The sequence below is a fragment of the Microtus oregoni genome, unplaced genomic scaffold, assembly GCF_018167655.1.
Source record: "Microtus oregoni isolate MIOR12 unplaced genomic scaffold, Mior012 000006F_ref0000085, whole genome shotgun sequence".
Classification (NCBI taxonomy): Eukaryota; Metazoa; Chordata; class Mammalia; order Rodentia; family Cricetidae; genus Microtus; species Microtus oregoni.
In genome coordinates, this window is record NW_024543065.1 from 57446944 (window position 1) to 57474067 (window position 27124).

Below are 27124 nucleotides of genomic sequence, written 5' to 3' on the forward strand. Positions count from 1 at the left end.
TTAAATTTAAATCTTATTTTTATCATCCATTGCGTGTATGTGCACACATGTATGTCATGAAGTGCCTGTGGAGGTCGGGGAACAACTTTTAGGAATTGCTTCTCTCCTTCCCCACGGGTCCCGGGAATTGGACTCAGGTAGGTAGCAGGCTTGTTGTACGGCAAGCACTTACCCACTACCCACTGAAGAGTGAGTGGTAACGTGGCGATTCCCACAAAGCACAAGACTATTGAGTCCTGGTAGGTTTCATGTGCTGTTAGTAACAAGCTGATCTGGAAAACTGTAAATGCAAAAGACCCATAAAGGCCAAAACAACCTTAATTTTGAAAAAGAACAAAGCGAGTACTTCCTGATGTCTAGACTAACTACAAAGCTGTGGTGGCACAGCCGGAAGGAACAGGCAGATGAAATGGTCAAATGAGTCTAGAAATAAACCCTTAGATTGATGGACAACTGGTTTTCAAAAGAAGTGCTAACATAATTCACTGGAAGAAAATGATTTCCTTTGGACAAACCATATTGGGATATCAAAAAATTCACATGCAAAAAGATAACTTTTAAATAAAAAAAAAAAGCCATGGCACACGTCTTTAATACCAGCACTCAGGTAGCAGAGGCAGGAGGATCTCTGTGAGTTTGAGGCCAGCCTGGTCTACAGAGTGAGTTTCAGGATAGACTCCAAAGCTACATAGAGAAACCCTGTCTCAAAAAAACATTAAACAAACAAACAGATAAGTAAATAAATAAATAAATAAATATTTGCGGGGGGTGGTAGCCTTTATTTCTCATAATATACAAAAATTATTTCAAAGTGAATTATAGACCAAGAGGTAAGAGCTGAAAATATGAAACTTTAAATTTAAGAAAATGATAAAATTAGGGGAATAAAGAGACGGCTCAGTGGTTAAGAACACTTGCTGTTCCTGTAAGAGGACCCAGGTTAAATTCCAAGCACCCACAAGACAGCTCCTAACTGTCTGCAGCCCCAGTTCCAGATGCTCCAGCGCCCTCTACTGGCCTCTGCAGGCACCAGACACACATGCGGTACAGACTGTACATGCAGGCAAAACACCCATACATGTAAGATAAAATAGCAATAAAAATTTGATAAAGTTGATTGTTAAAACTTTTAAGCTTTTAAGTACAAAGTTAAGAAAATAAAAACAGGCAAGACACAGTAGCATGTGCCTTTAATTCTACCACTTTTGAGTTCAAGCACAACCTAGTCTATGTATTGAGTTCCAGGCCAGCCGAAGCTACACAAAGAAACCATGTCTGAAAGTGTGTGCGTGTGTGTGGGGGGGAGGGGATATGACTGAGTATGGTAGTACATGGCTGTGATCCCATCACTCAGGAGACTGAGGCAGGAGAATCTTGTTTGAAGCCAGCCTGGATCATAAAGTCAGACTTTGTTCGTAAAAATGTACATATATCAGCAAGTTACACATCTGATGATGGCATCACAGAAGCCCCATCAGGTTGTGAGAAATCAGGAGCTCAGCCAGCCTGCCCTCCAGGGACTCTCCGACCCAGCAGCCGCTTCATCGCAAGTCACCAGCCCCTTAAAAGTCGCCTTCCCCATCGTATCTGTCTCTCACATCCCTCCTCCAGCATGTCCTTCGCTACCCCACCCCAAGCAAACCTCCAACATGAGATCTGTTGCATGGTGTGACCTCTTTGCAGCACAGCTTGGCCCCAACCCGCCGCGGCTAAATCCTATCATGGGTGTGATGCTGGCCACTGATAATCCCAGTACTAGGCAGGTGGAGGAAGCAAGACCAGAGGTGGAAAGCCAGTCCTGACTACATGATACCTTTCTTTTTGTCTTGTTTGTTTGAGACAGGGTCTCTCCATAGCCCTGGCTGTTCTGGAACTCATTATGTATATAGACTAGGCTGCTCACCATACCTTTAATCCCAGAATAGAGGAGGCAGAAGCAGGTCGATCTGTGTGAGTTTTAGGCCAGCCATTGTTATACAGTAAGATCTTGTCTTTTTGTTGTTGTTGTTGTTTGGTTTTTGTTTTTTTTTTGAGACAGGGTGTCTTAGTCAAAGTTTTATTGCGGTGAATAGACACTACGACTGTGGCAACTCTTATAACGGAAACATTTAAATGGGCTGGCTAACAGTTCAGAGGTTTTGTCCATTATCACATGGTGGGACATGTCAGTGTGTATGCAGACATGGTGCTGGAGAGGGAGCTGAGAGTCCTGTATCTTGATCTGCAGGCAACAGGAAGTTGAGCACATATGAGACCTCAAAGCCCATCCCCATGGTGACACACTCTCCAACAAGGCCACACGTCCTAATAGTGCCACTCCCTATGAGCTTATTGAGGGCCAGTTACTTTCAAACTATCATACAGGGGTTCTTTGTACCCCTTGGCTGTTCTAGAACTAGTTCTATAGACCAAGCTAGCCTAGAACTCACAGAGATCCACCTGCCTCTGCCTCCAGGTGCTGAGATTAAAGGTGCGAGCCACCATCACCCAGCAAGATCCTGTCTTAAAAAAAACAAAAAACAAAAAACAAAAACCCAAAAGCCTTACAATTCAGTAACAGAATAGGATTAGGGTGAGAACTGTACAAACGGGCTGGGGCTGTACTCAGAGTCAGCAGAATACTTGCTTAGTGCACACAAAGCCAGCACTGCACAACACCAGGTGTGGTGGCCCACAAGTTCCAGGCCAGGGCTTCATGAGACCCTGGACCCTCCCCCTAATCACTGCTGCAGGGCTGAAAAGGTTCAGTCACTTTGGAAATGGGATGGGGTCTTGAAAAGTTAAACAGAGTGGCCAGCTTACCCCCCATCAGAACTGAGTACACAGAACGTGCTTCTGTGCACGATGTACGTGCGGGAGGTAATATACCTGACCCCAGTACACACAGTACTCCCGGAACTTCAAATCCCAGCACTTTCTACTCTAACGAATGCTGGAATTTTAAAACCAATACCCCAAGGCCTGGATTGCTGGCCTCTAGGAGATAACAGAAATTCAACAGCAAGGACACTTTCAAGGGAGGCAATAGTCTCTCACTCCATTTTCACACCCCCAACCCCCAGCACTGGTCCTGCCTCTATGGCAGTGAACTGTCCCTTGACAAGGGGTGCCATTCAGGGGGTGTGTAAACCTCAAAAAGGAGATACCCAAGTCAGTTCAGGGAGTCACCTTTAATAATTCTAAAACACCTTCGTTCCCAGACTCGCCTACCACAACTGTTCCATCAAAGAGGAAATTTGGATTTAGAAACAGGATATTCGGGCCGACACTGGGAGCACGAACCGCCTAGCAGTATAGGTTTATACTTTAAAGGAAATGCTTTTCAGACTACAGGATTTTCAAAAGTTTATTTTGCCAAAGAAAGAGATGAGAAAACATACACACAGAAACCTCAGTCTCTCCAGAAACCTGGACTGCAGACAGGTATGTGCCCCCACCTTGGGTTGTGTAAACCACTTTATGTAACTAAACACACCAACAGCACTGCAATATGTTTGACCTCCGCCTTATAAAACACATACTCTATTTTCCCCACAAGAATAACCTAAAGTCACCCAAGATTATTATAGATGACAGCCTTCTAAACTGATACACAAAGGGGGGGGGGGGACAAAACAGAAGAGAATCAGTTTACACATGAATAACCTGGCTGACCTATGCTCTAATTCCTAGTGCTGACCAGCGGGAACTTCACAAGGGTACAAATCCTAAGGACAATGGCAAAATCACACGTGTCAGGGAGGGAGGGGGCCAGGGCCAGCCGGGTGGGTCAGCCAGGCCCCAGAACCTCTCCCTACCCCTGCCCAGGGCCTCAAAAGCAAAGCTGCTACATGAGAGTATTTGAAAAGGGATTTTCTGGCCCAATGGCACAACTCAAAAGACTCTCTCACACAAGTGAAGGAGGCCCATTGCCTCTGCTTCACCTCCCAGTAAGCACAAGCATGCATATGCATACACATGCGTGCGTGCAAGCGTGTGTGTGCGCACACACACACACGAAGCACTCCCTTTCTGCCCGGAATCTGCAGTCACATTTCAGTACAAACATACCCTGCTCTCTCCAAAGCTGCTTAAGGTGGGCGCACACTGATATGTGAAACAGTCATCTAAGCGCATTCGTCCCAACGTAAGCATCCTTGGTGCTGGGTCTACAGCAGCACCCTATGCACAAGGCTAACAGGGACAAGAGGAACAGTTTCTTCTAAACAGGTTCTAGACTAGCGGTTCTCAACCTATGAGCTGTGACCCTCCTGGGAGTAGGCCAACCCTCAGAAAACACAGATATTTACATTACAATTCCTAACAGTAGCAAAATTACAGCTACATGGTAGCAGTGAAATAATTTTATGATTGGTGGTCACCATGACATGAGGAACTGTATTAAAGGGTTGCAGCATCAGGAAGGGGGAAATCACTGCTCTAGACTCTAAGTCCCCTTGTCTCTGTCCCTAGGGCTGACCCACGCCTGATGCCCACGCTTATCAGAAGGATTCTCATGCCCATGAACCCACACAGTCACTTGGAACACTGCTCAGAGCTCAGCTACTCAGGCCCAAAGCCTGAAACCAGGAATCTTCTGCAATTTGGAACGGAGCCTCTGTATTTTTAACAAGTTCCCCAGGCAAGTCTGTTGCTCACTTAAGTCTAAGAACCACTCAAAAAGCCTATCAAAGTGTCTCCCAACATCTGACTCACAGAAATCATCCCGGAGAAATTTTAGAGTGCAGATTCTAGGACCCACGAAAACAACTAGAGTACCTAGGGCTCTGGTTCCCAGAAGCCAGACCCAATTGAAAGTAACTTGAGAAGGGGAAAAGCAGCCTTATGGTCCATATAGCTGAAAAGTCAGGAGTCATTCCGGCTTTGTGCAAAGAGTGTATCATTTCCATCCTACCCTTTGGGCCAAGGGGGCACCCAGCAATATTAAGGTTGTGCCCAGGTACTTGACACCCTTCCCCTGACAGGTTCAACCAAAACCTTATTTCTCTATTCTGATTGGACAGGTAGGGTTCAGGAGCCCTCCCCTGGCAGTTACTGTGAGAGGGAGGCGTGGCGTGGCCTAGGCCTGCTCCACACAGGGCTCCACATCCTCACTGTTCAGGCCGAGAACAGTCCACCGTAGTAGGGCTTCTTTATTGATTGTTCTAGTCCCTTCTGTCTCTACAAATTCCTAAAAGAAAACGCAAAAAATGTGCTAGAAGCCGGGCGGTGGTGGCGCGCGCCTTTAATCCCAGCACTTGGGAGGCAGAGGCAGGCGGATCTCTGTGAGTTCGAGACCAGCCTGGTCTACAAGAGCTAGTTCCAGGACAGGAACCAAAAGCACAGAGAAACCCTGTCTCAAAAAACCAAACAAAAACAAAAACAAAAAAAATGTGCTAGAGAGAGAGCTCAGAGGTTAAGATCTGAATAAAAGGGTTTTTTATTTGTTTGTTTTTGGAGACAGGGTTTCTCTGTGTTGTCCTGGAACTTACTCTGTAGACCAGTTTGGCCTCGAACTCACAGAGATCTGCTGCCTCTGCCTTCCGAATGCTGGGATTTTTTTTTTTTTTAAATTTAAACATTTTAGGCTGGTGTGGTGATATACACCTTTGATCCCAATGCAGAGGCAGGGGGGATCTCTGTGAGTTTGAGAAGGCCAATCTGTTCTACAGAGTGAGGGTTATATAGTTAAGATTCCATCAAAAAAAAATTAACTTTTAGAATCTTATCTGTCAAAGCTGAGCATGCACGTGCATGCATTCTGACTCCCTGACAGACAAGGCATTTCACTGTGGCAATCATCCCTCCCAAACAGAACAAAGCCCAAGTATTCTAGCTACTTCCATATTTGCTTAGCCAGTGCTGTGTCTGCTTCCCCTTTCCCATGAACTGGTTCTTGTTTTAACTACCAAGGATGCCAGCAGGTATTTCCAAAAAAGAGTGATAGCCTCTCAATCTCAATGATCAAAATTAGGAAGTGACAGTCAGGGATAATGCCTTAGAAGCTCATTCCACTGCCCAAGCCGTCTGTCTAGTGTGGCCCCCATGTCTACAGCAGGTCATAGCACCTTGGGCACAGAAGCCTCAGTGGAGACACACCCGACGATAAAGATAATGAGTGGTTGCTGGTGGCCCAATAAGCTGACCACTTGCCACACCTGAACAAGGAGAACCCCTTTGCCCTTCTCCCTCCTCATAATGCCAGCTCACAGGCAGGTTTAAAGACAGCTCTGTGGGCTGGAGGTGTGGCTCGATGGTAAAGAATTGGCTGGGAGGTGTGAGGCCACCACTTGATTCCAGACTCTTGCTGGGAATGGATGTGTCAAGAAACAAATGAAGCATCTCTATAGAAGCTCTTTACCTGATTTATTTTCTACAAGAAGGGCAGTGTAGGGCTGGGGATGACTCAGCAGTTAAGAGCACTGGCTGCTCTTCGAGAGGACCCGGGTTCAGTTCCCAGCACCCAGATGATGGCTCACAATTGTCTGTAATTCCAGTCCCAGGAGATCCATCACCCTCTTCTGGCATCTGTGAGCACTGACTATATGTATGTGGTGCATAGACACACATGAAAGCAAAACACATACATACAAATAAACACAAATTCATACATACACATAAAAATAAACTGAAAAAAACAAAAAGGAAAATGTGTATGCCACACCATATGCAGAAGGGCCCTGCACAGCTTTTGTGGGACCTAACATCAACCTTCTCACACACAAGGTTGGAATGTGATTGGAGGCCGGCTGCAAAGGGCCCCAACACTCTTGAATTTCCAGTTACCCCAACCTGAAATAACAAACCCACGTGGCAAGCAAGTCCCTGCACTTGCTAGGTGTCTTTGCTGGGCAGGGAGGAGAGCAGGGCTCTGAGGCTCACTGGTCAAGGCACAGAGCTAGCTGGCAGCAGAGCTGGCCTCAAGTTCCAGCTTTGACTACAGAGCACACTGCGGCTGCAGGAAGGACACTAATGGCGAAGCCAGGAAAAACACATCTTCCCTCTTTTTTTTTTCTTTTTTTTGGAGACAGGGGGTCTCAAGTAGCCCAGGCTAGCCTTGAATTTACTATGCAGCCAAGACTGACCTTGAGCTTCTGAGCTCCTGCCTTAGCCTCCTAAGTGCCAACATTACAGGCCTGGCCTTCACAACCATACAGCTGTGAAATGTTTTGAAGAACTGCCAGCATCTCCATGTGAAAGATGAAGAAAACTTTCAAAAGTCTGTGAGAGATGAAGTGATGATTGCAGGGTACACGGCTTTCAGTTTATGCCTGTTTGAGTGGCCACCATCATGGAATTCTTTGTTTGTTTGATTGCTTTTTCAAGACAAGGTTCCTCTATTTTGCCCTGGTTGTTCTGAAACTCAATTTGTAGACCAGGCTGACCTCAAATTCACAGAGATCTGCTTGCCTCTGCTTCCTAAGTACTAGGATTAAAGGTGTGCACCACCACCACCTGGCTCAACACCACCACCCAGCTCCTCATGGAATTCTTTTTTTTTTTTTAAGATTTAAATCTTTTTAAAAAAATATTTATTTATTATGTACACAGTGTTCAGCCTCCATGCCTGCAGGCCAGAAGAGGGCACCAGATCTCATTACAGATGGTTATGAGCCACCATGTGGTTGCTGGGAATTGAACTCAGGACCTCCGGTAGAGCAGTCAGTGCTCTTAACCTCTGAGCCATCTCTCCAGCCCCTCCTCATGGAATTCTTAAGGGGATTCGACAGCATGCTGGCCCCTGCCTAAGCAGCTTCCCATGAAGAAGGGAGCCTGAAGGACAAAAAAAATCTGGGACACCCACACCTGCCAGCATCTTGTACTGCATTTAACAGTCACAGAAATCCTGGCCAGAGCAACCAGGCAGGGAGCATGCCTGCACAGGGGCACAGCACAGAGAGGGGATGACTGCCATGGAGGACAAAAGGGAGGGGGCTGCTAGGAAGCTGCAGAAGGCACACTGCAGCCAGGAGGCTGGTCACTAAACGAAGGTGAACGATCCAAGCAGGCTCAGCCTTCCCAAGCTGTGAGGTGTGGAGCAGGCAGGCAGCAGTCTCCCTGTGCGGTCCAGTTCCCTCACTGTGAACAGGAACACTGAGTGTGCTTCAGTGAGTTCAGGCAGAGGACTCGGGAAAACATGACAGTATTCAGGCTAAGCCAGGAGGGGCGGCAAACGCCTGTGATCCCAAAGCTAGGGACACTGAGGCAGGACTGAGCTTGAGGCCAGCATGGACGTGTCTCAAGAAAACCAAACAAACAAAACAAAACTGACAAGGGCCTGGTTTATACTAAACTTTTCAAACTGATGGAAGAAGCTAGATTATTTGGTCAATAACATAGGAATAACTCACTATTGAATTGATAAATATTATATATTCATCTCAATGTAAAAGCCCAAAAAATTTCAGATACTGGATGTAAAAAATAAGAAATGAAGTTCCCCAGCTGGACATGTGACTCAGTGGTTCATAACTTGCTTAGCAAATATGAGGCCTTAGGCTCAACCCCTAGCACCATAAAGAAAGGATAGTTATTTCATTTTAATTAAACACAAACATAAATAAGAACAAGAGCACTAACTGCAAAGACACAAATACACTCACATAAGTAAAAGTGATTTTTAACTTTAGCATTTTTTTAATTTATTTACTTTTTAAACTTTATGTGCACTGGTGTTTTCCCATGTGTGTCGGGTCCCCTAGAACTGGAATTACAGACAGTTATAAGCTGTTATGTGGGTACTGGGAATCGAATCTGGGTCCTCTGGAAAAGCAGAGTTCTTAACCTCTGAGCCATCTTTCCAGCTCCCATAAATGTGCTTTTTTTTTTTTAACCCAGTAGAAAGACGGGCAATGAAAGGAGTACATAAAATACATCAACATATAAAAAATAAGCGTCAGCAGAAGGGAAAGGAAAACCAAGAGCTGGTTTGGGTCACAGGAGCAATGATCTAAGGAGTGTTCTGAGAAGTGTGGGTGCAGATCCAGGCAAGTCTGGGCTCCCATTCCGACTGATCAGACTCCGCACTGATAGAGCCTTGTGAGATAGATTGTGAGAACACAGGCCAGCAATAAATATCACTGGCTTCTAAATTAGCCATATACTTTGTTTCAGTAATTGCAACTCTAAGACTTGTCTGAATAAAAATCCAAGGAGCAAACAAAGGCTGTTTCTTATGAGATACTGAGTTAGAAAGAACAGCAGAACAACCAGTGCACCCGGCGAGGCCCTGATAGGAGAGAAGACCATGCCACAGACCTTGACCTACATACAGCCAAGGGAGGCTAGAGGGCAGACAATTCAAGAAAACTACAAGCCACAGAAAACTAAGGGCAGGCCTGGAAAACAGCCAGCATGTGAGCGCTCACCATTCCACCTTCTCTGTTAGGACAGGAAATTCTCACACCTGGCAGCTGAGACGTCATCATTGACTTACAGACGCGCAAATGGATACAGGTGTGGTAGTGAAAGCCCGTAATCCAGCTTTTGGGAGTGGAGACAAGGGGATCAGGAATTCAAGGCAGGCCTGGTCTACCGGAGACCTTATCTCAAAACAGACCAAGAGAAACAACAGACAGGGAGGTCAGATTTTGTAGCAAACACCTTTCTTCTCAGCACTTGGGAGATAGAGGCAGGCAGACCTCTACAGTTTCAGGTCAGCCAAGGCTATCCCAGGCAGGAACTAGGTGGAAGGCACTGTAGGCCGCAAGACAGCAATGGAGAAGGTGCACATTTTACACACACTTCTGCTGTGTGTGGCATCTCAGTACTAAATCAATCAATGTAAAAATCTTGGGGTAAGTTTCAGTGCCCCTGAGGGTATCAGCGAACACAGACGCAAAACCAGACTTGGGGTGAGTGAAACCAAGTAAGGCCGTGGGACGCACACTGGGATGGGGCCCCTTGCTTGCTGTGCACTGGGGAAGGTGGTAATGAACTGGAGTGAAAAAACCTTTGGCCTGTCAGTAAAGCAGCCACACAGCCACGTGGAGAGTATACCTAGGTCAGTGATTGCAAAGTCCCTGCTCCCAGCCCCGCAATAAGCAGTATAATAAAAGGCATGTCAAGATCTGGGTTATCGGGAAAGTTATCAGGAAATGCCATTGGTATGTCTCATCCCATTCTGAATTCATAAATGTAAGACGTGGACATTCTGCACAGGCTGAGTCAACACTGGACCAATGGCTATGGCGGAAGGGAAGGGGAAAAAGGTGGCTCCATGGCCAGCAGCTCCCAGCCCAGTCCCGAGCAGCTGTGTGAACAGTAAGGAACGCTTCACCTCTCTGGGCCTCATGCCCTTCTTTGGAGTAGGAAGTAAGAGTGTATGATAATGAAGCCATGAGGGTGGCTGCATGCCTTTAAACCCAGCACTACAGAGGCAGGCAGATATCTGTGAATTTGAGGCTAGCCTGGTCTACAGAGCTAGTTCCAGGACTACACAGAGAAACCCTGTCTTGAAGGGGAAAAGGGGGAGGAGAGGGGGATTGTTGTTACTGCTGTAACTTACAGGACTCACAGCCGGGGCCTGGACTCTGGGAAAAGCTCTACCCTGCTCACTACCCTCTTTGCCAATCCCTTGTGATGTTCAGCGAGGTCACAAATTCCTCGAGGGCATCCATGCCACCACTCCGACCCTGAATCGCATCTTTCCTTTCCACTAGCCCAGGCTGCCCCAAAGCCCCACCTGCACTCCACAGCTCTTCAATCCGTGTGTTTCTGGGTAGCCAGAGGGCAGCTGCTCTCGGACGCTCACTCCCTGGCCCTTCTGCTGCAGCCTCATGGCTTCCGCCATTTAATTACTCAACACACAGAATGCAATCTTGTTTCAGCAACCTGCACCTACTCTTTTGTATGCCAGCAAAGGTCTTCACCAGACCATTCCACCTCAGGGGACTGTCCCAACCCTGGCCCCAGGGAAGCTCCCTAACCCCAGCTGCCCAGACTCCCACAGCTCCCTCCCCCTGCCAGGTGCGCCTCTCTCACCGTTTGCTTTTCTGCTTTAATGACTGACTTCCCAGTGTTATTCACCCCGACAGTACCTTATTAGTCACTTACTTTCTGTTATCTGTGTCCCTCACCCTGCACGTAAACTCCACAGGGATTGGCTGTCTCAGCCTCTGTCCCAGGCCTTGAAACGTATGTAAAGCTCAGTGAATATTTACTGATTATGTCAACAATCAAACGGGTTGCATCGCCCTTCACTGCACATGAACTATGCCCCTCCCACAGGGAGTAACTCTCTAGAAGCCAAGAGGCTCTGGGCACTGGGCAAGAGAATGCATAACTGATCCAAGGCATCCAAATGATCCTAAGCGCGCTATTGCTCTAAAGAATTCATGACCCAGATAACGAGACCAGGGCCAGAGCTCCCCCTGACCAGGCTACTAGAAGTTATGGCCTCCCTCTTTAGAGCAGTCCATTGTTCTTTTTGTCAAGACCAAAAAGCCTCTTTAGAACAACACAATGCTCAGAAGCCTCTTCACCCAAGCAGGAGGAAGGAAACCCTGGCTCAGGGGCAGACCCTCAGCAGACACTGCAAAGTCAAAAAACATACTGGGGTAGGAGGGTGGCCACACAACTGTCAACAGAATAGAGTCCTTTCTTCCAAGTGATGCGGACTGGAAAACACCAAGGGCCCCACCTGGCCAAAGGTGAGGCCTGGGGCAACCACACCTGCCCAGGGGACAGCTGGGACCAGTATCGGGGTGTGCAGTATCAAGGTTCAGAGAAGATCGAAGGAATGAACATAAAACCCGCAGCAAGATTGGAATCACTGTTCCAGATTGCGCAGATTAGGGTCCAGGCTGGCCGTTCAGTCCTCATTTCTAGTGTAAGCAAAGGTTCAGAGGAGCCAGGACTGGGGAAGAGGGGGGATGAATAATACATGTGGTTTCTCCTCCCGGCACGAGTCCGGCAAGATGGAGAGGGCACATTATAATGCCACAATGCTGGCAGACCACCAAGGACAAAACAGACCTAGGCAACAGTCACCCATGGCCACTAACAGCACAGAACAAAGAAAGACAATGGACTTTCTCCATAATGCCTACTGGATATATAGGCACAACGGCACCCAGGAGACGACCCTGCACTTCCTGCCAAAACAGTGTGTGCCTGTGTATACGTGAGCATGTATGCGTATGCGAGCATGTGTGCATGTGTGTGCCTGATGGTTATCAGTATCTAAATTCAACTACTCATTTACAGCAAACACAGAGAAGACACAGTCCACTCTAGACCTCAATGTATACAGGACAAATGACACAGCTTTTTTCAACAAATAAACTGCCAGAAAAGCCAGATATGGTGGCATAACATGTAATCCTAGCACTCAGGAGGCTGAGGCAGGAAGTCTTAAGTTTAAGGCCAGACAATGCAAGCAAAAAGCCAAGGTGTGGGGATGGGTAGAGGGTTCAGAGGATAAGGGTACTTGTTGTCCAAGTATGAGTATCTGAGATCAAATCTCTAATATCCATAGAAAAAGCCGGAGAATGGGCCAGCTGCATGAGTCTGTAACCTGAGAGCCAGCTGCCCTAGCCTAGCCAGAACTTCAAGTTTCCAGCTCAAAGAGACAGGGTCCTGTCTTAAGGAAATACAGCAGAAAACAAAAAAGGCATTAGATAGGCAATCCTTGCTTCCACAAGCATGTACACAAATGACCACATGCAACACACACATGCATGCAACACACAGGCATACAGACACAGACACACATGCATGTGCATGCACACAGAGGTCAAGATGGGAAGGGAAGAGGAGAGGAACCATAAAAGATTAAGTAAAACTTAACAGGGTTGGGAACAAATCCAGTGGGAACTGGTGGGGTCCTGGTGGGAACAAGCAAGTTCTAGAAAGATAGTGAGGGGACCTAAGTCCCCTCAGTACAGATGATGTAAAAACTTATTTTTAATGAATTTATTTCAATGGTTTCAATCATGATAATAGTCCTGTCTTTAAAGAAACTTTCTCTTTTAGCAATAGATACTGGACTCAGCATAAACAGGTTATAACCTAACAGGGCTCTGGAGGTGTCCAGGAGTGGTGAGAACTTAGGGTTCTTATGATCGCTTTTACCCATCGGTGTGCACCCGCTCCTGCCGAGCCCTGCTAAACTCACCTCACTCTGGGTAAAGCAGGACCTTCTCTGCAGCCCACAACATTGCAGGGGCTCTGCCTCCCAACTCTCCACACGGGGCCACCATCTTCCCATTCTGTGGAGATCCAAAGTTCCTCCAACACACGGGCACCATCTCACCGCGCACTGCCTCTATCCTTATGCCCCTAACTATCCAGGGTGATCCCTCACTGCCCTTGTCAACTGCCTGCTCCGGTGTCCCACCAGAGAGGTCTTTCCCAGCACAGCCAGGGCCAGAGCCAGCAGGCTGCCTGCCTCCTTTCTTTAGTTCTGCCTTGCACACACTTTACTCTGGCTCTTTACGACAGGTCTGCAGGATCAGGGGCAGGAGCTTTGTTTCATTCAGGGTTATCGCCCCAGTTCCCAAAATAGCTCCTTTCTCGGGTGCTTGATTTGTGAAATAAATCTAAGAATGAAAAGGGGCAACATATAAAGTTTCCATCCTGATATCGGGCAAATCCTTCATTTTTAGTAGGGCATGATGGCACATACATCTATAAACTCAGTACTCAGGAGGAGAGTGCAGGATCAGGAATTCAAATTCTGCCTGGCCTACCATGAGACCCTCTCTGAAACAAACGATCTCATTTTTAGGGTATACTAAAGTTGTTAAGTTGTTTATTCCACTGTTTGATCTTTCCTGTTAACTTAGTAAGAAATCTAATCTGTAGCTGAAACTAAGCCATATAAATGAGACTACATTTCCCAGATCCCCTTTCAGTTATATGTGCTACTAAATTCTGAGCCAGTGTGAGTAAAATTTCTGCCTGAAACTTCCATCAAGTCTTTCTACAGACAAGGACCATAGCCTGGTGTGGCAGTAGCAGGGGAAGGCTAACAGATGTCTGATCTCTTGGAAGAATACAGTCCTGGTCTGTGTACCACCAGGCTCCTTTCTCTAGGAGAAAAATCAATTCCCATTGCGCTCATTAGTCCACTGTTGTTTTGTGCTTATACCATTTTCTCTACCTGCAGATGAAGTTAGTGCTGCCATGTGGCACGTGTGTCAGAGACTCGGAAACTGAAGAAGGTACCGAAAGCGATGCTCTAATGCAAGAGCACCCAGAGAGTGTGGAGTGGGGGAGGGGACACACAGGAGACAATGACCCAAGAACCTCAAAACTTTCACTAGCTTAAACAGGGTCTACCCCAGGGCTGGCAGGCAGTGTGGATAAGGAATATGAGCAATTAACAGGAAGGCCCAGTGTGGCGCACACCTTTATTCCCAGTACTCAGGAGGCAGAGGCAGGCAGATCTCTGGGAGTGAGTTCCAGGACAGCCAGAGCTACATAATAGAGACCCTGCCTCAAAAACAACCATGAGAGGTGGCAGAAATAAAAAGCACTGCAAATTAGCCACAGTGAGATTTCAATTCGTGTCCATTACATTAGGAAAATCCACAGTTTTAGCCAACCGAATGGGACAAGACACAGGCAAAAAGGAACTCAAAATGCTCACACATCTTTGGAGAAAATGTGTAGACAGCAAAGACGATGACATCTAGCAAGCCCAGCAAACTCATTCTACTGCAAATTTCCTATGCGTGCACACCTAGAAACAAGTGTTAACACAGCCACGGTAACACGCGGACAGCAAAAACAAACAACCAAGAAAACCACAAAATGTCTGTTGCCATGGAATGACAACAAAAATGTTGGGCGGGTGAGATGGTGGCTCAGCAGGTAAGGGGATCTGACACTGAGTCCCAACCTGAGTGCAATCCCCAGAACATGGTGGGAGGAGAGAACCAGCTCCCACAAGTTGTGCTCTGACCTCCATATGTGCACCACAGCATGTATGTGCCCACACGTGCATGCGAGGACACACAAATAAAACAAATGCAATGACTGAAACAAAGCTGCAGTCTAGCGGCTAAAACAGGAAAAAGACCTGCAGCTACATCAGTCTGGATCAATCTGAGAATTGTATTAAGTGAAAAACACGGCTTCAAAAAAGGCCTACATATGTTTCGTCTCATTTTGGTTTTTGAGACAGAGTCTCAGAGTGTTGCCTCAGGCTCCCAATTACTGAGATTACAGGCATGTACCACCATGCCCAGCCTCAGGAGGTAAGTTTTCCAAAGAATGAGAAATTCAAGACCTTGGCTGCCTCTAGAAGGGCAGGCGGTTGGTATATGGAGTTGTGATGAGTTCTTGGGTCCACAGCAGACTAATGGCTGCCTGTTATTCATGCCATACATTTCTTTCCTTTTTCTTTTCCTTTTGTGTTTTGTTTTGTTTTTGTTTGTTTGTTTTTTTTTTTCAAGACATAGTTTCTCTGTGTAGCTTTGGAGTCTGTCCTGGCACTCACTCTTTAGACCAGGCTGGCCTCAAACTAGGAGAGATCCACCTGCCTCTGCCTCCTGAGCACTGGGATTAAAGGTGTGCATCACCACTGCCTGGCTAAAACCTCGATTTTTAAACAAGGTACACCTAGGTCTAAGCACTGAGAAAGCTGCTGTCAGATGCACAGTGAAGGGGCGGGGTGGAACAGTGGGTAGTTTCTGGTATTGTTTGTTCTGTTCTTACAAGTCCATTTCAGTAGGAAATGTTTATAAACTAAATAAAGCCACATGGCACAGAATTCAGTTCCTGGCCTCCCGAGCCACACAAGAGACTGAATCAACTCCACAGTGCCATCCCTGGAGGACATACAGCAAGTTATTAAGCCAGCCCGTGTCCCCGCTCCTCCCGCTGAGAATGAACACGGTAACAGCATCCACTCCGGGGACTCCCATGAACAAAGTACTTGTAGCGGCTTCACTACACAGGTGAAGCCTCTGTGAGACTGGCTACTTCATGATCATTTTGTCTGACTTTGGTATCTAATGAGAAAAGACCTAAGCAATAGGCCAAGACCTGCAGATGGTCCTGCAGTTCACTCCCGGGGGTTCACTTCCCTGGTCCTTATCAACACCCTAGGAAACCTGTGTTTGGCTGATGCTAAGATGTCGGGGGTCACTCATAAACACTGATGGCCACCATTCATTCATTGACAAATGAATGAATGCTGCCTCGGTTTATGCGACGCTTCTGTGACTGTCTGAGCACGGCACTTGTATAGCACCATATCTAACACGTATGTCTACTTCTTTCCTTGTTGATCCTTTGCTCAGAATAGCATTGTGCCCTATAAAACATTTCCCAGACTTCCTTGCAGTAGAAGGTTCCTGTCACTAAGTTGTAACTGAAGAGACACAAGTAGAAGCCAGCTAAGGATTTCAGGAGTTCTGCCTTCCTGTACCTGAAGGACGCGGGGCAGCGAGCACAGCAGGCGCCTTCTGACAGCACTGCAGACGTGAAGCTAATGGAACCCTGCTCTGGTCCAGTGAGGAAACAGGCCCTGTGGTGGCCATCAGTGTTTATGAGTGACCCCCGACAGGGCACTCTTCCTGGAACTCAGTTCTTTTTTTTGGTTTTTCGAGACAGGGTTTCTCTGTGGCTTTGGAGCCTGTCCTGGAACTAGCTCTGTAGACCAGGCTGATCTTGAACTCACAGAGATCCGCCTGCCTCTGCCTCCCGAGTGCTGGGATTAAAGGCGTGCGCCACCACCGCCCGGCTTGGAACTCAGTTCTTGCACCACCCTCCTTCCATGGGTCTGTGCAGATTCGAGGATTCATTCGCTTTCCCCACAGAGGGAAGGAGAGATAGGAGCTAGCTCTTGCCCTAAGCCAGAAGACCTAAGAAGCCAAAGAGGCAGAGACAATGCTGCTTGCCTGTGACGTGGGGTAGATACTGAATTCGAGGTCAGCCAAAGCTTCCCCAACAAATACAAACAAGCAAACAAAATAAGAGGCTGTTGTCATACAAGTCTGGCTGACTACAAATGGACGGTCCTGAGGCCACACAGAAAAATGGACACAGTCATCCCAAGGGCCATTTGAAGAAAAACCATCTGGGATATTCCAGCCCCATGTACCCCTGACTTGCAGCCACAGCAAGACCCACTGAAGAGCCATCCCACCCAGCTGAGCCTTAGCCAGTCACAGATGCATGAGAAATAATACTCAGTTGACATCTGAAGACATTCAGTTTGGGAGATGTCTTATTGGGCAGCAGTATCATGATGACACACACATTCCCAAACTGAAGTACTCTCTAACACTAAAGCGTCCCAAAAGACATCTCTCCCATATTCTGATTTCCAATAAAGACTATTAATAGGAAAGAACATGACCCCTCCCCTTCTCTCTGACTGTGTCAAAAGTACCCAGTAGGTACAACTAATCTGTATGAGGATGATGTATCTATGAATCATTTCTATAATTAAAAAGCATTTAGAGTAGGTGGTTCATCACTTCCCTGGGCTTGGTGAGAACTCTCAGAAAACATACCTCCTATCTGGACAAGGGGCATCATTATGCTACTATTACTTCCTATTCATTCTCAAAGGCCTACAGAGCTGAAGTTAAAGTAACTAAGCAGGTCTGACACCTGTGAGCTACTTAAAAAAGGTTATCAAGTACAAAAATAATTTTGGAGAAAAAATTAGAAACAAAAAGAAAGCACATCAGTAACATCTAGCCAAATAGAAGATGGCACACCCACCACTATGCGTCAGGAGACACTCAAAGAGTGGCTCAGTGGCGGAACTCGTACCTAGAATCCCCCAGTAAGGGGCTAAGGTCTCAGTGATCAACACTTGTGCGGGGCTGGGGCATGACTCAGAGGTAGAGCCCCTGTCTAGAATCCACCAGCAAGGGGTTGGGGTGTGGCTTGGTGGTAGAGGACATGCTAGAATAAAAATAAATTTTTCCAGATTTTTATTTAATATATACGAGTGTCTTGCCTGCATGTATGTATGTGTACCACAGGTGCACTTGGTACGCGCAGACGCTAGGAGAGGTCATCAGATCTCCTGGAGTAAATGATGGTTGTGAGCCACCAAACCAAACCCAGGTTCTCTGCAAGAGCAGCCAGTGTTCTTAAACACCGAGGCAGCACTCCAGCCCCATCTTTTTCTTTTTTTAAGAAAAGCAAACGGAGGAATACTGGAGGATTTAGAAATATTTCCATATAGTACTGCTGTGTGTGAAAGCAAAATGAGGAAAAATAAGGACTGTATTATCCCTAATAGAATAATACAGTTCTCTGTAGCATTGTGTGACCATGGAGAAAATACCTATAGTTTCGGAAAAGTACTTACTATCAGCAGCAGTGAAGGATGTGGGACGAGCTGAAGTGGAAGGGTGCTGACTTGCAGGTGAGGTAAGGAGGAAGGGGAGGGGAGAGCTACCAAAAAAGGTCCAGACAGAAAATGCTCACAAGGAACTTGAAGTCAGCTCATAAACACCCACCATCTCCACTACCTTCACTTGGCGCGTCTTCGGGCACATTAGATACCACCTGAGCTCTCTTTACCTCTCACTTCCACAGATGCTATCAATTAGCACCGTCTTCAAAAAGGCAACCAAGGCCCAGAGTTCAAGCCGTGCCGGGACTCAAGCATGACAAGAAATAGCTTTTCCTCAACGTATCCCCAAATAAAGCTCCTTGGAGACTAAAGGCCAGGGAGTGACCTGTTGCCACAGCAGCCTCCACACTGCCACAGGACACACGGCTGTCACACAGGGCCCATGAGGCGCCTCACAGCCTCTAGCTGCTGGGGGAAACCAGAGAGGGCCACTGACCTTGCTCCCCGCAGAGCCCCAGGGAAGCCTGCCTGGGATGTTTTTATAGCAACGATTGCCGCTGCCCAGAGCCAGAAACTGAGAACGTGTCAGTGATGACACAGTTGGACTCCTCGAACTCACCGTTTAATTAAAACCTGCTCGGCACAGAGCACAGGTTATTGCCTACTAAGGCAGAGAGAGTGATGAACCGCAGCTGGCTGGATCACTCTTATTTCCCTTGCCTTCTGCCACAGAAACCTGGAGCTGTGTGGCCTTTCCACAAGCGCTGCAGATATGCACATGGGGCCTTCCACAAATCCTCTCTTACTGAAATCACCCCAGTGTTCTCTAACCCACTCGTACCACACCTCCTCTGTCATGCCATGTGCCCAGAGTGTCCATATGAGCCACTGCTGGTTCCACGGCTGCAAGCCTAAGGGGCTGAGGACCAGGCTGAAGGCCAGGAAGTCGGCAGCTTGAGGCTACATCAGACCCCACGAATGGCTGCATGACCACAGAGAGGCAGGTGTATAGGCCACTCCAAACACTGCCGTGGCTTTTTGGAAAGGCTGGTACTCTAGCAAACCCCAAGTGAGTGCAGCTAGCCACCCACCCTCCAGCAACGGGGCACCTAGGATAAATTCAGCCAAGCACTGTTCTAGAAGGATCAAGGGCCTGTGCTCCCATCGAACAAACATTTGGGAAGAAAAATCCAGTGGAGCAGGAAGCTCCAGGGTGACTGAAGAAAGCATCCAGGAGAGAGGACCTCTGAGCAGAGTCTGGAGGACAGGGGTGGCTTTAGCACTAGGGCCTGAGAATGGCTGCTTGACTATGGGAGGCAGGGGAACACGACACCACAACTACACCCACAGATTCCTAGGCAGAGGACACAGCCAGGCAGAGGCTAGGACAGGGAGAACAACCCCCACGCCGCCCCACCCCCAGCTGGATTATAGCAGGTAACACCAGCACAGGGGTTGGAGGAGCTGGAACACTATGCGATGAGAACTCAGTGGGTGCTGCGGCTATATCCTATTTCCCGAAAGGAGGAAACTGAGGCCCAGGTAGGGAACAAGATCCACAGGCGACTACAGAGCATGTATGTGCCAGGCTGTGGTGCCACAACCCCTGGTGACAGGGGCTCACTGGCGTCACCTATTCTTTCCCTGGGAGCTGTGGCCTCCATTTTCTTCTCACTTCCTCAATACTAGGCCTACTCCTTCCTCGGTGTGAGGAACAGAAAGGTAAACATTTCATGGGGGAAGAAGGGGGTTAGAGAAAGGAAAATTAAAAAGCCAGTGTCTAATTCCCACGAGAAGAAACACATTATTAACTTTCTCTAGAAGGTGCTACCGAAGTTAGAAGACATGGCTCACCTACCAGGCGTCCCGGAACACGGCCCTGATCACAATGCTGGCAGGTGGCTACGAAGTTGGCCCCAGGTGTGGCTCTTGTCCCTGGCTTTCTCTAGGCAAGGGCCACCTGCCCCAGCTCCCTAGATGGACCTGGGGTGGTGCCTCCTCTGGTGCTGTGGGTGTCTGGAATGCGGAAATGGGAACCCGCCGTGCCAGCTTCTAACAGCAACTTAAACGTACTTAGCTACCGGAGTTCCCCCTGAGATGGCTGCTCTCTGCACACAGGCACATCCCCAAAGGGGCTGCTTTGCCAGTGTTCCCTTTGGGGAAGGGAAATAAAAGGATCCCTTACTCATCAGACACGTGGTCCTGAGTCTGAATGAGTTTGGGAGAAAGCTTGGTAACAAAGCTTGCCTGTTACCTCCCATTCAGGAACAGGCCACCTGTTGAGGCCGAGCCAGGGCTGGATCAGTGCCACAGCATCCACTACTCTGCGTCCAGCAGCTTCATTCACAGCCTTCCCACCCACAGCTGGGCCCCTCACCTCTGCAAGTGCTAGCTGCAGAGGCCGGAGGCTTAATGATTAAACCTGTGGCGAGCCACTTCCAGCCATCCTGGGGAGCACAGCACAGCTCTGGGAGAGGCTGCTCTAAGCTCTGCAACCTCTCCAGAGCCCCACAGGTAGCCTCAGAACCACCATCCCGCCTGTTTTACAGACAGTGTTGAATAGAAGTCACAGGATGGAGGTCACACAGCAAGGGGTGTTCACCAAGCAGTGCGGTCAGAGGTTTTAGCTTTGACCACTGTGCTAATCTGCTCTTGTAAAGAGCCGTGCCCATCCTGGGATAGGGACAGTCGTTAGTGACATCACAGATCTGATCCATCAAAAGTCTCAATAACTGTCGACTATAATCTCAGCAATGGAAGAGGGAGGTCATATCGCCTGGTAGGTGAGCCATGTCTTGTACATATCAAGTTCAAGACCAGCCTGAGCTACTGAGACTGTCTAACAAAACCACCACAACAGTTCACTAACTCTCAGCCGTGTTATCACAAGCTGCTCACACCTGAGCTTCAAACTGCAAAACAACTGGCTCACATTTATGGCGCTTAACCTTTGGCCATTTGGTGTAGATATATAAAGACTATTGCTAGGTCTGATGGCACCTTCCTGTAACCCTAGCATTTGGGAGGCTGAGGGAAGAGGTAGTGCTCCAAGTTCAAGCCCAGATTGGCCTACAGCAGTAGACCCTGTCTCAGAAAGCAAAATTAAAAGGCGAGACTCTTAGCACTTTCTTCACCAAACAAACATTAGAATGTGCATTCTGAACCAGACACCACGGTAAGCAAGACCCATGCTGCTCTCACCTGCAGGGGGCTTTCAGTCGCCTGACAAGAAACCAGAAAATCAAAAAGATGCGACAACCGTCCACATGCACTGGACGCTGACTGCTGTCAGGTCGTGGGGCATGCTAAGCACTCCACACGATTTCACAAGCCTCAACCGCGCAGACATGGAAACGGACACTGTGGGGCCATGTGGCTTGCCCAAGATCAATAGGGGGCCAAGTAGGACCCAGAATTTACTCACAGGCCACGCCACATTCCTCAGCCCCGCTGCAGCCTCTTGGCAACCACTGCCCACAGGTAGGGAGTCATAGGAAAATTCCACCTATAAAAGGAATATTGCTTTTGGAGATGGTTGGGGTTGGGGACACATCAGAGCCCAAATCTTGAGCTGGCCACTGGCAATCTGCATTTGAGTCTCCTCTCACCAGCCCTCCAGCATCTGCAGAGCTGAGTCGCTGTGAGAAGCATCTTGTTCAGGAGTGGGAGGGAGCAGAGGGAGCCCCAGGTGGTTCTAAGCCGTGTGAGCTCGCAAAAACTGTGCACATTCGCCCCCAGTGTTGTTGCTCGGCTGGAGTATCCCTATATCATCAGACAAAATGTTTGAAAGCCTGCACAATTAAGGGTTCCTAGAGTGCAGGGACTATATGCAGAGGTTTTCAGGGGTGCACATGATTAAAGAGTCCGCAGCTGAGTAATTACAAATCTGGGAAGTGCAAAAAGAACAGGAAAACACACCGCTTCTCCAGACGATGCACTCATACTCCTGTCTGTTCTGAGCAGGACTCTATTTTATTCCTACAGCCGCTCCCCCAGCCAAAAGAGTGAACCCTGATTGGCTCTGGCCTTTGATTTGCCCAGACAGGGTTCTGTGTCAGGTAATTTGTCTAATGCTACCCCGAGACCTAAGAGGAATCAGGGGGTGGGGCATAAACGAAAGGTTTCTTCACTCTTAAAGAGACACACAGTAAGAGGTGTCCTGAACTGCTGCTGGATAGGGCCCTTACCGCATGTGCCAACTGGAGCGTAAGCAGTTATCTTGTGGCCACACAGGGAGCCTGGCCATGAGAGGTACAGTTGGTGGCGGGGTGACAAAAAGGAGCAGGACTTGGTCCATACACTTTGAAGAGCTACTGACAACCTTTGGGCTTTTTGTTCTATAAATCCTACTTCTAGCCAGTTTCATTGGGGCTTCCTATGACGGTAGATCAAGGAGTCTCAAAATGTGGTTCCTGGACACAGAGCCCAGTAGCTCCTGCAAATGCTTACACTGGACCTGGAGCCCAGGGCTGTTTGGACAAGTATCCGAGCACAGGATACTGAAAGTTATTGACCAACATTTTCTAGCCCTTTGGCCCCAAGCAAGTTATTTAAATTTCTATAAACAGGGATAACTAGGTTTAGCTGGCAGGTTGATGGGAGGCTTGGCTAAATAAGTCACTGCATGTGAAGTGCCTTGCACCGCGTCCAGGGCACCTCAGACACGGGGGTTTGCTGTTTCCTACTGCAGCCACTACCATCATTACTGTCAGCACCGAGTGCACGCCAACGTCCTGCCCAGTTCTCCCAAGGCTGCCCCTACCTCTGGTACAACTAGTCCTGTGTTTTGGGGCTCCGCAAGGACCTTTCTGGTTGGTATAAGGGTGTGGCAAACAACGGCGGGGGGAACCAAGGCTTTTCTTCTGCCTCTACACCGTGGGTCCGAGGCCTCTTCCCATAGCCTCAGCCACTACAGCCCCAGCAGGACCATGGGCACTGTAAGCTCAGGCACCAAGATGCAGAAGGCTGAACACTGACCTGCCAAGTCCACCAGGGAAGGACTCTTGTCAGGCTGGAGCCACAGCTGGCCAGGGGTTCTTAGTGCACTGTGTCAGGGACACGGAAGAATGAGACAGACACAAGAGGTCTCATCTCTGGCCAACAACCTTAGGGCGAGAAGGAGTGAACAAAGGCCCCTTGCTTCAAAAAGTAAACTATTAGACCAAACTTCATAAAAACTCAGTGTTAAATCATTTTTGATCCACAGATAGGCAGGTGCCTGAGCTTAGAGTGCCCATGGTACCGGCTGGGGCTGTAGTCAAAAGATATGTTACTTTGGAGAAGAGCTTTTGCTTTTGTTTCCACAGGAAATGAGGGACTGTGGATTCATTCTACATTAAGAAAAATCAGGTTTGACCAAGGAAGACCCCCCTTGAATTCCTGAACACCCTGCCTCTATTTCCCAAGGTTACAGGTGTGTGCCACTAGCCTAGCTTCACTTGTCCTGTTTTCCTAATCCCCCACTGAAGTGGAGCCCAAGGGGGAGAAAAATGAGGAATGGAGTCTTGCATTGCTAGACAGCCTTCGTACCCAGCACAGTTCTCCTGAGAAAATGATCACCAAGAAGGTTTCAACACCAAAGCTAGGATAGGCAGCGGCACACACCTTTGACCCCAGAGGCAGACAGATCTCTGAGTTCAAGGCCAGACTGCCAAAGTAAGTTCCCGAACAGCCAGGGCTACACAAAAAAACCCAGTCTTCAGGGACAGGGGATGACAGGACACAAAAATAAAAAGAAACAAACAAACAAAAACCACGTAGCTGAGGAGCTGGGCTGCCTTGGGATGCAGAGGCAGGCAGATTTCAATGAGCCTGGTGTACATAGTGAATTCCATGACAGCCAGGGTTGCATAGAGACCCTTTCTCAAAAATTCAAAACAAAAATAACAAATAAACAAAACAAATCTGGGGACTGGGGACATGAAGGCACTTGCTGCCAAATCTGGACCTGAGTTTGATTCCTAGGCCTCCACATGAGTGCCACGACACTCGGAGCACCCCCCCCCACACACACACACAAATGTAAAACATCTGAGAACAAACTCGGGTGAACCTTACAGCGCCTGTTTGTAGACCCAGCACTTGGAAGTGGGGTGGAAGGATCAGAAGTCACGGGGATGTCAGCCTTGAAGATGCAGTTTGTCCAAGGTCAGCCTGGACTCAACCAGAAACAGGGCTGTGGAGATAATTCGGTAGATAAAGCACTTGCTGTGCCAGCACGAGGGCTTCAGTTCCAGACCCAGAACCCACTAAAAAAAAAATTACCGTAATCCTAGAAGAGGCAGACATACTGATCCCTGGAGCTGATGGCCATCCAACCTAGACTACTTCTGAATTCCTGGCCAGTGAGACCCTGGAGGGGTTGGGGAGTGGGCTGTACCTGAGGAATGAGAGTCACAGGTCTCTACATGCAAGTGCGAGCACACACACACATACTTGCACACATAGATACACACACAAGAATATTAAATACCAAATGCATGGTGCCAGCATTTGGGTTTTGCCAGCCCTCAGAGCCACACTGGGAAACACACACATACATATACACACATGTGCCACATGCTGGCCACCCCTGGAGATGGAGCTCCCAACAAGTGCCTTTGAAAGAAACAAAAGGACAAAAATAAGAGGGAACTGGGGACAGTTCAAACCTAAGGGGCTGCACGACTTTCCACGCTTCCCTCCTCACCAACACAGAGCCTAGTCTGGAACAGGGTTAGAGAAAAGAGAATCCTCAGCTAGAACAAAGAGTGACAGCTCCCAGTCAGGATCATACCAGCTCCCCTGGTATGATCTACAACCTCCCTAAGACCTGCAGGAAACAAAGGGGCAGCAGGAACTCTTCTGTCCTCCCCACGCCAAAAACCCAGTTTATCTCCTCTGCCTGATGCTTCTGTGAAGAGCTTTCCTCACAGGCTGGGAAGTTACACCACCGAAGAGCAAACGCTACCGGAGATTCCACGTGGCATGCCCGGAGAACACTGCTAGCCTGATTTCAGGTCCCCGAGCAATGTCACAAGCTGCTCCTCTCCTTCTTGGTCAAAAGCAGAACTAAAGGGGACATTTCCATGGTCTCTCACTGCAGGGCTGCCTGTAAACCGAAGGAGGCTCCCCAAAACCCCGCAGAGGGTGGGTGTCAGAGGAGTTGTCCTGGCAGTCTACAAAGGAGGATCAAGGAGGATCTGGGAGGCCCCTGTTCAAACAGGTCTGGGGGTGGGGTGCGGAGCCTCAGTCAGGGGCTGGAAGAAAGGGGATCAGGAAAGAAGGGCCTCAAGAGGATCCGGCCGCACAACAGACATGGGAAGCCTGGCCAGGGGTGCTCGATGCTGCCTGCTTTACCAAAGGCCCCAGACCGCCAGCCAAGCACTGACTTTTACATGACGAAGAACAAGGGGCGAAGAGCAAATAACTGTATTATTTAAGTGGACTGAGCAGAGGCGGGAATTCCCCACACACACACTCGAGCCTGAAACACACAAATGCTGGGTGAAATCTCTTGTACTTGATTCTAACTTTTCTTGATGAGACACTTCAAACACACAAAGGTAAAGGGAGGCTATAATAAGCCCTCGCCACTCAGCTGCAACCGTTCCCAACTCATGGCCAATCTCGTTTCATCTCTTACCCCCACACGCCTGTCCGCCTCCACTTTCCACCCCCGTCCAAGCATTAAGACACATGCTGGGCATCCCAATGGTCCATTCACAGGAATTTCAGAATGTACATCCTAAAGATAAGGGCTCAGCCATGAGATTATGAGCACATCTGAAAAACAAGTCTCCTGAGTACTGCCCAATACTCATATGGCTTTTGTTATTTTAAAGGAAATGGAAGAACAGGTCCCAGGATTAGAGAAATCCCAGGCCCAGAGCAGCAGGTAACTAACCTCATGGCCCAAAAGGATGTGGGGGCTGCTGCAAGAGCTGCAGGCTGGGACTGTAAACCCCATCTGCCCATCCGCCAGTTCATGGACAGACCACAGGTGACACAGGCTGCAGAAGAGTCACTAACTCTAGACTTCAGTTTCCCCATATAGGAGATGGAAGTAGCAACAGCACTAGCCCATGGAGTAGACTGAAGAATCAAAGGCCATTTCCTTCCACAAAGTCCAGGACAGTGCTTCCTTGTACAGTCAGTTTGGTCAATAGGGTCCTTACTGCACATGTTTTACACACCAGGCATTGTCAGTAGGAGGAGGTGAGTGCAAATTATCACCCTGGCAACATAACAAACTTGGGACCTACCTGCTCTGTTTGGCTAAGAGATGCAGATTCATCTTGCCCATCTTAGGTCTCAGGCAGTTCATATATCTAGAAATGAGCTCAGGCTGGACTACAGAAGGATTTCTGGTGCTTAGATAAAAGTCAGCATTCCTCAGGAACTTGTGAAACCGGTTCCCATCTGCCAAAAGTCATTTCCCTTATCTCTGGCAGAAGGAACACATGGCTACCTATAGCTCCTATCACTATATCAAAACCCATGCTGGCCTTTAGGCTCCCTAGTATCACAAATACCTGTTATCCATTTCAAATCCAAGCTAGTATCTGGCTCTTCCCTTCCCCCAGCTACTAGTTTTCCTTATAATCCATATGATTCATCCACTCAACACTCTCTCTTACTACCCAAACTCTATCCTCTTGCAGTCTTGCTATTCTCCTCCCCATTCTCACCCTCTCCCCCAACCCCCTCTGCTCCATTCTATCTGTTGCTTGCTATCTTGTGAGTGCCACTAATCTCTCCCACTCTCCCAGCCCTGATATTCAGTCTGCTTTCTTTTTTTCTCTGCTCTGGACTCTTCCCAAAAGCTGTGCCTCTTGATATCCAACCAAGAGCATCTTTAACAGTAGACATAATGCCATAGCATCCCAAACCCACCCA

At 48.2% G+C, this 27124-nt stretch overlaps 2 protein-coding genes across 4 annotated transcripts in view; one reads left to right on the forward strand and one right to left on the reverse strand.

The window, feature by feature from the left end:
• The window catches only part of Sipa1l3 (signal induced proliferation associated 1 like 3), a 206208-nt gene that overhangs the window by 172731 nt on the left and 6353 nt on the right, over positions 1 to 27124 (reverse strand). Inside the window, exon 1 of one of the 3 annotated variants that reach the window (XM_041653355.1) lies at positions 20106 to 20161. The exons of 1 other annotated variant lie outside the window; for it this stretch is intronic. The gene's annotated coding sequence lies outside the window, so the exon portion shown is untranslated. Of the gene's footprint in view, positions 1 to 20101; positions 20162 to 27124 lie in introns of those variants that run through there. One more of the 3 variants, XM_041653357.1, reaches the window with a different exon arrangement.
• Positions 18278 to 27124, forward strand: part of Wdr87 (WD repeat domain 87) — a 33086-nt gene continuing 24239 nt past the window's right edge. Inside the window, exon 1 of the mRNA XM_041654616.1 lies at positions 18278 to 18316. Coding sequence (XP_041510550.1) covers positions 18278 to 18316 — 39 coding nt within the window. The remainder of the gene's footprint in view (positions 18317 to 27124) is intronic.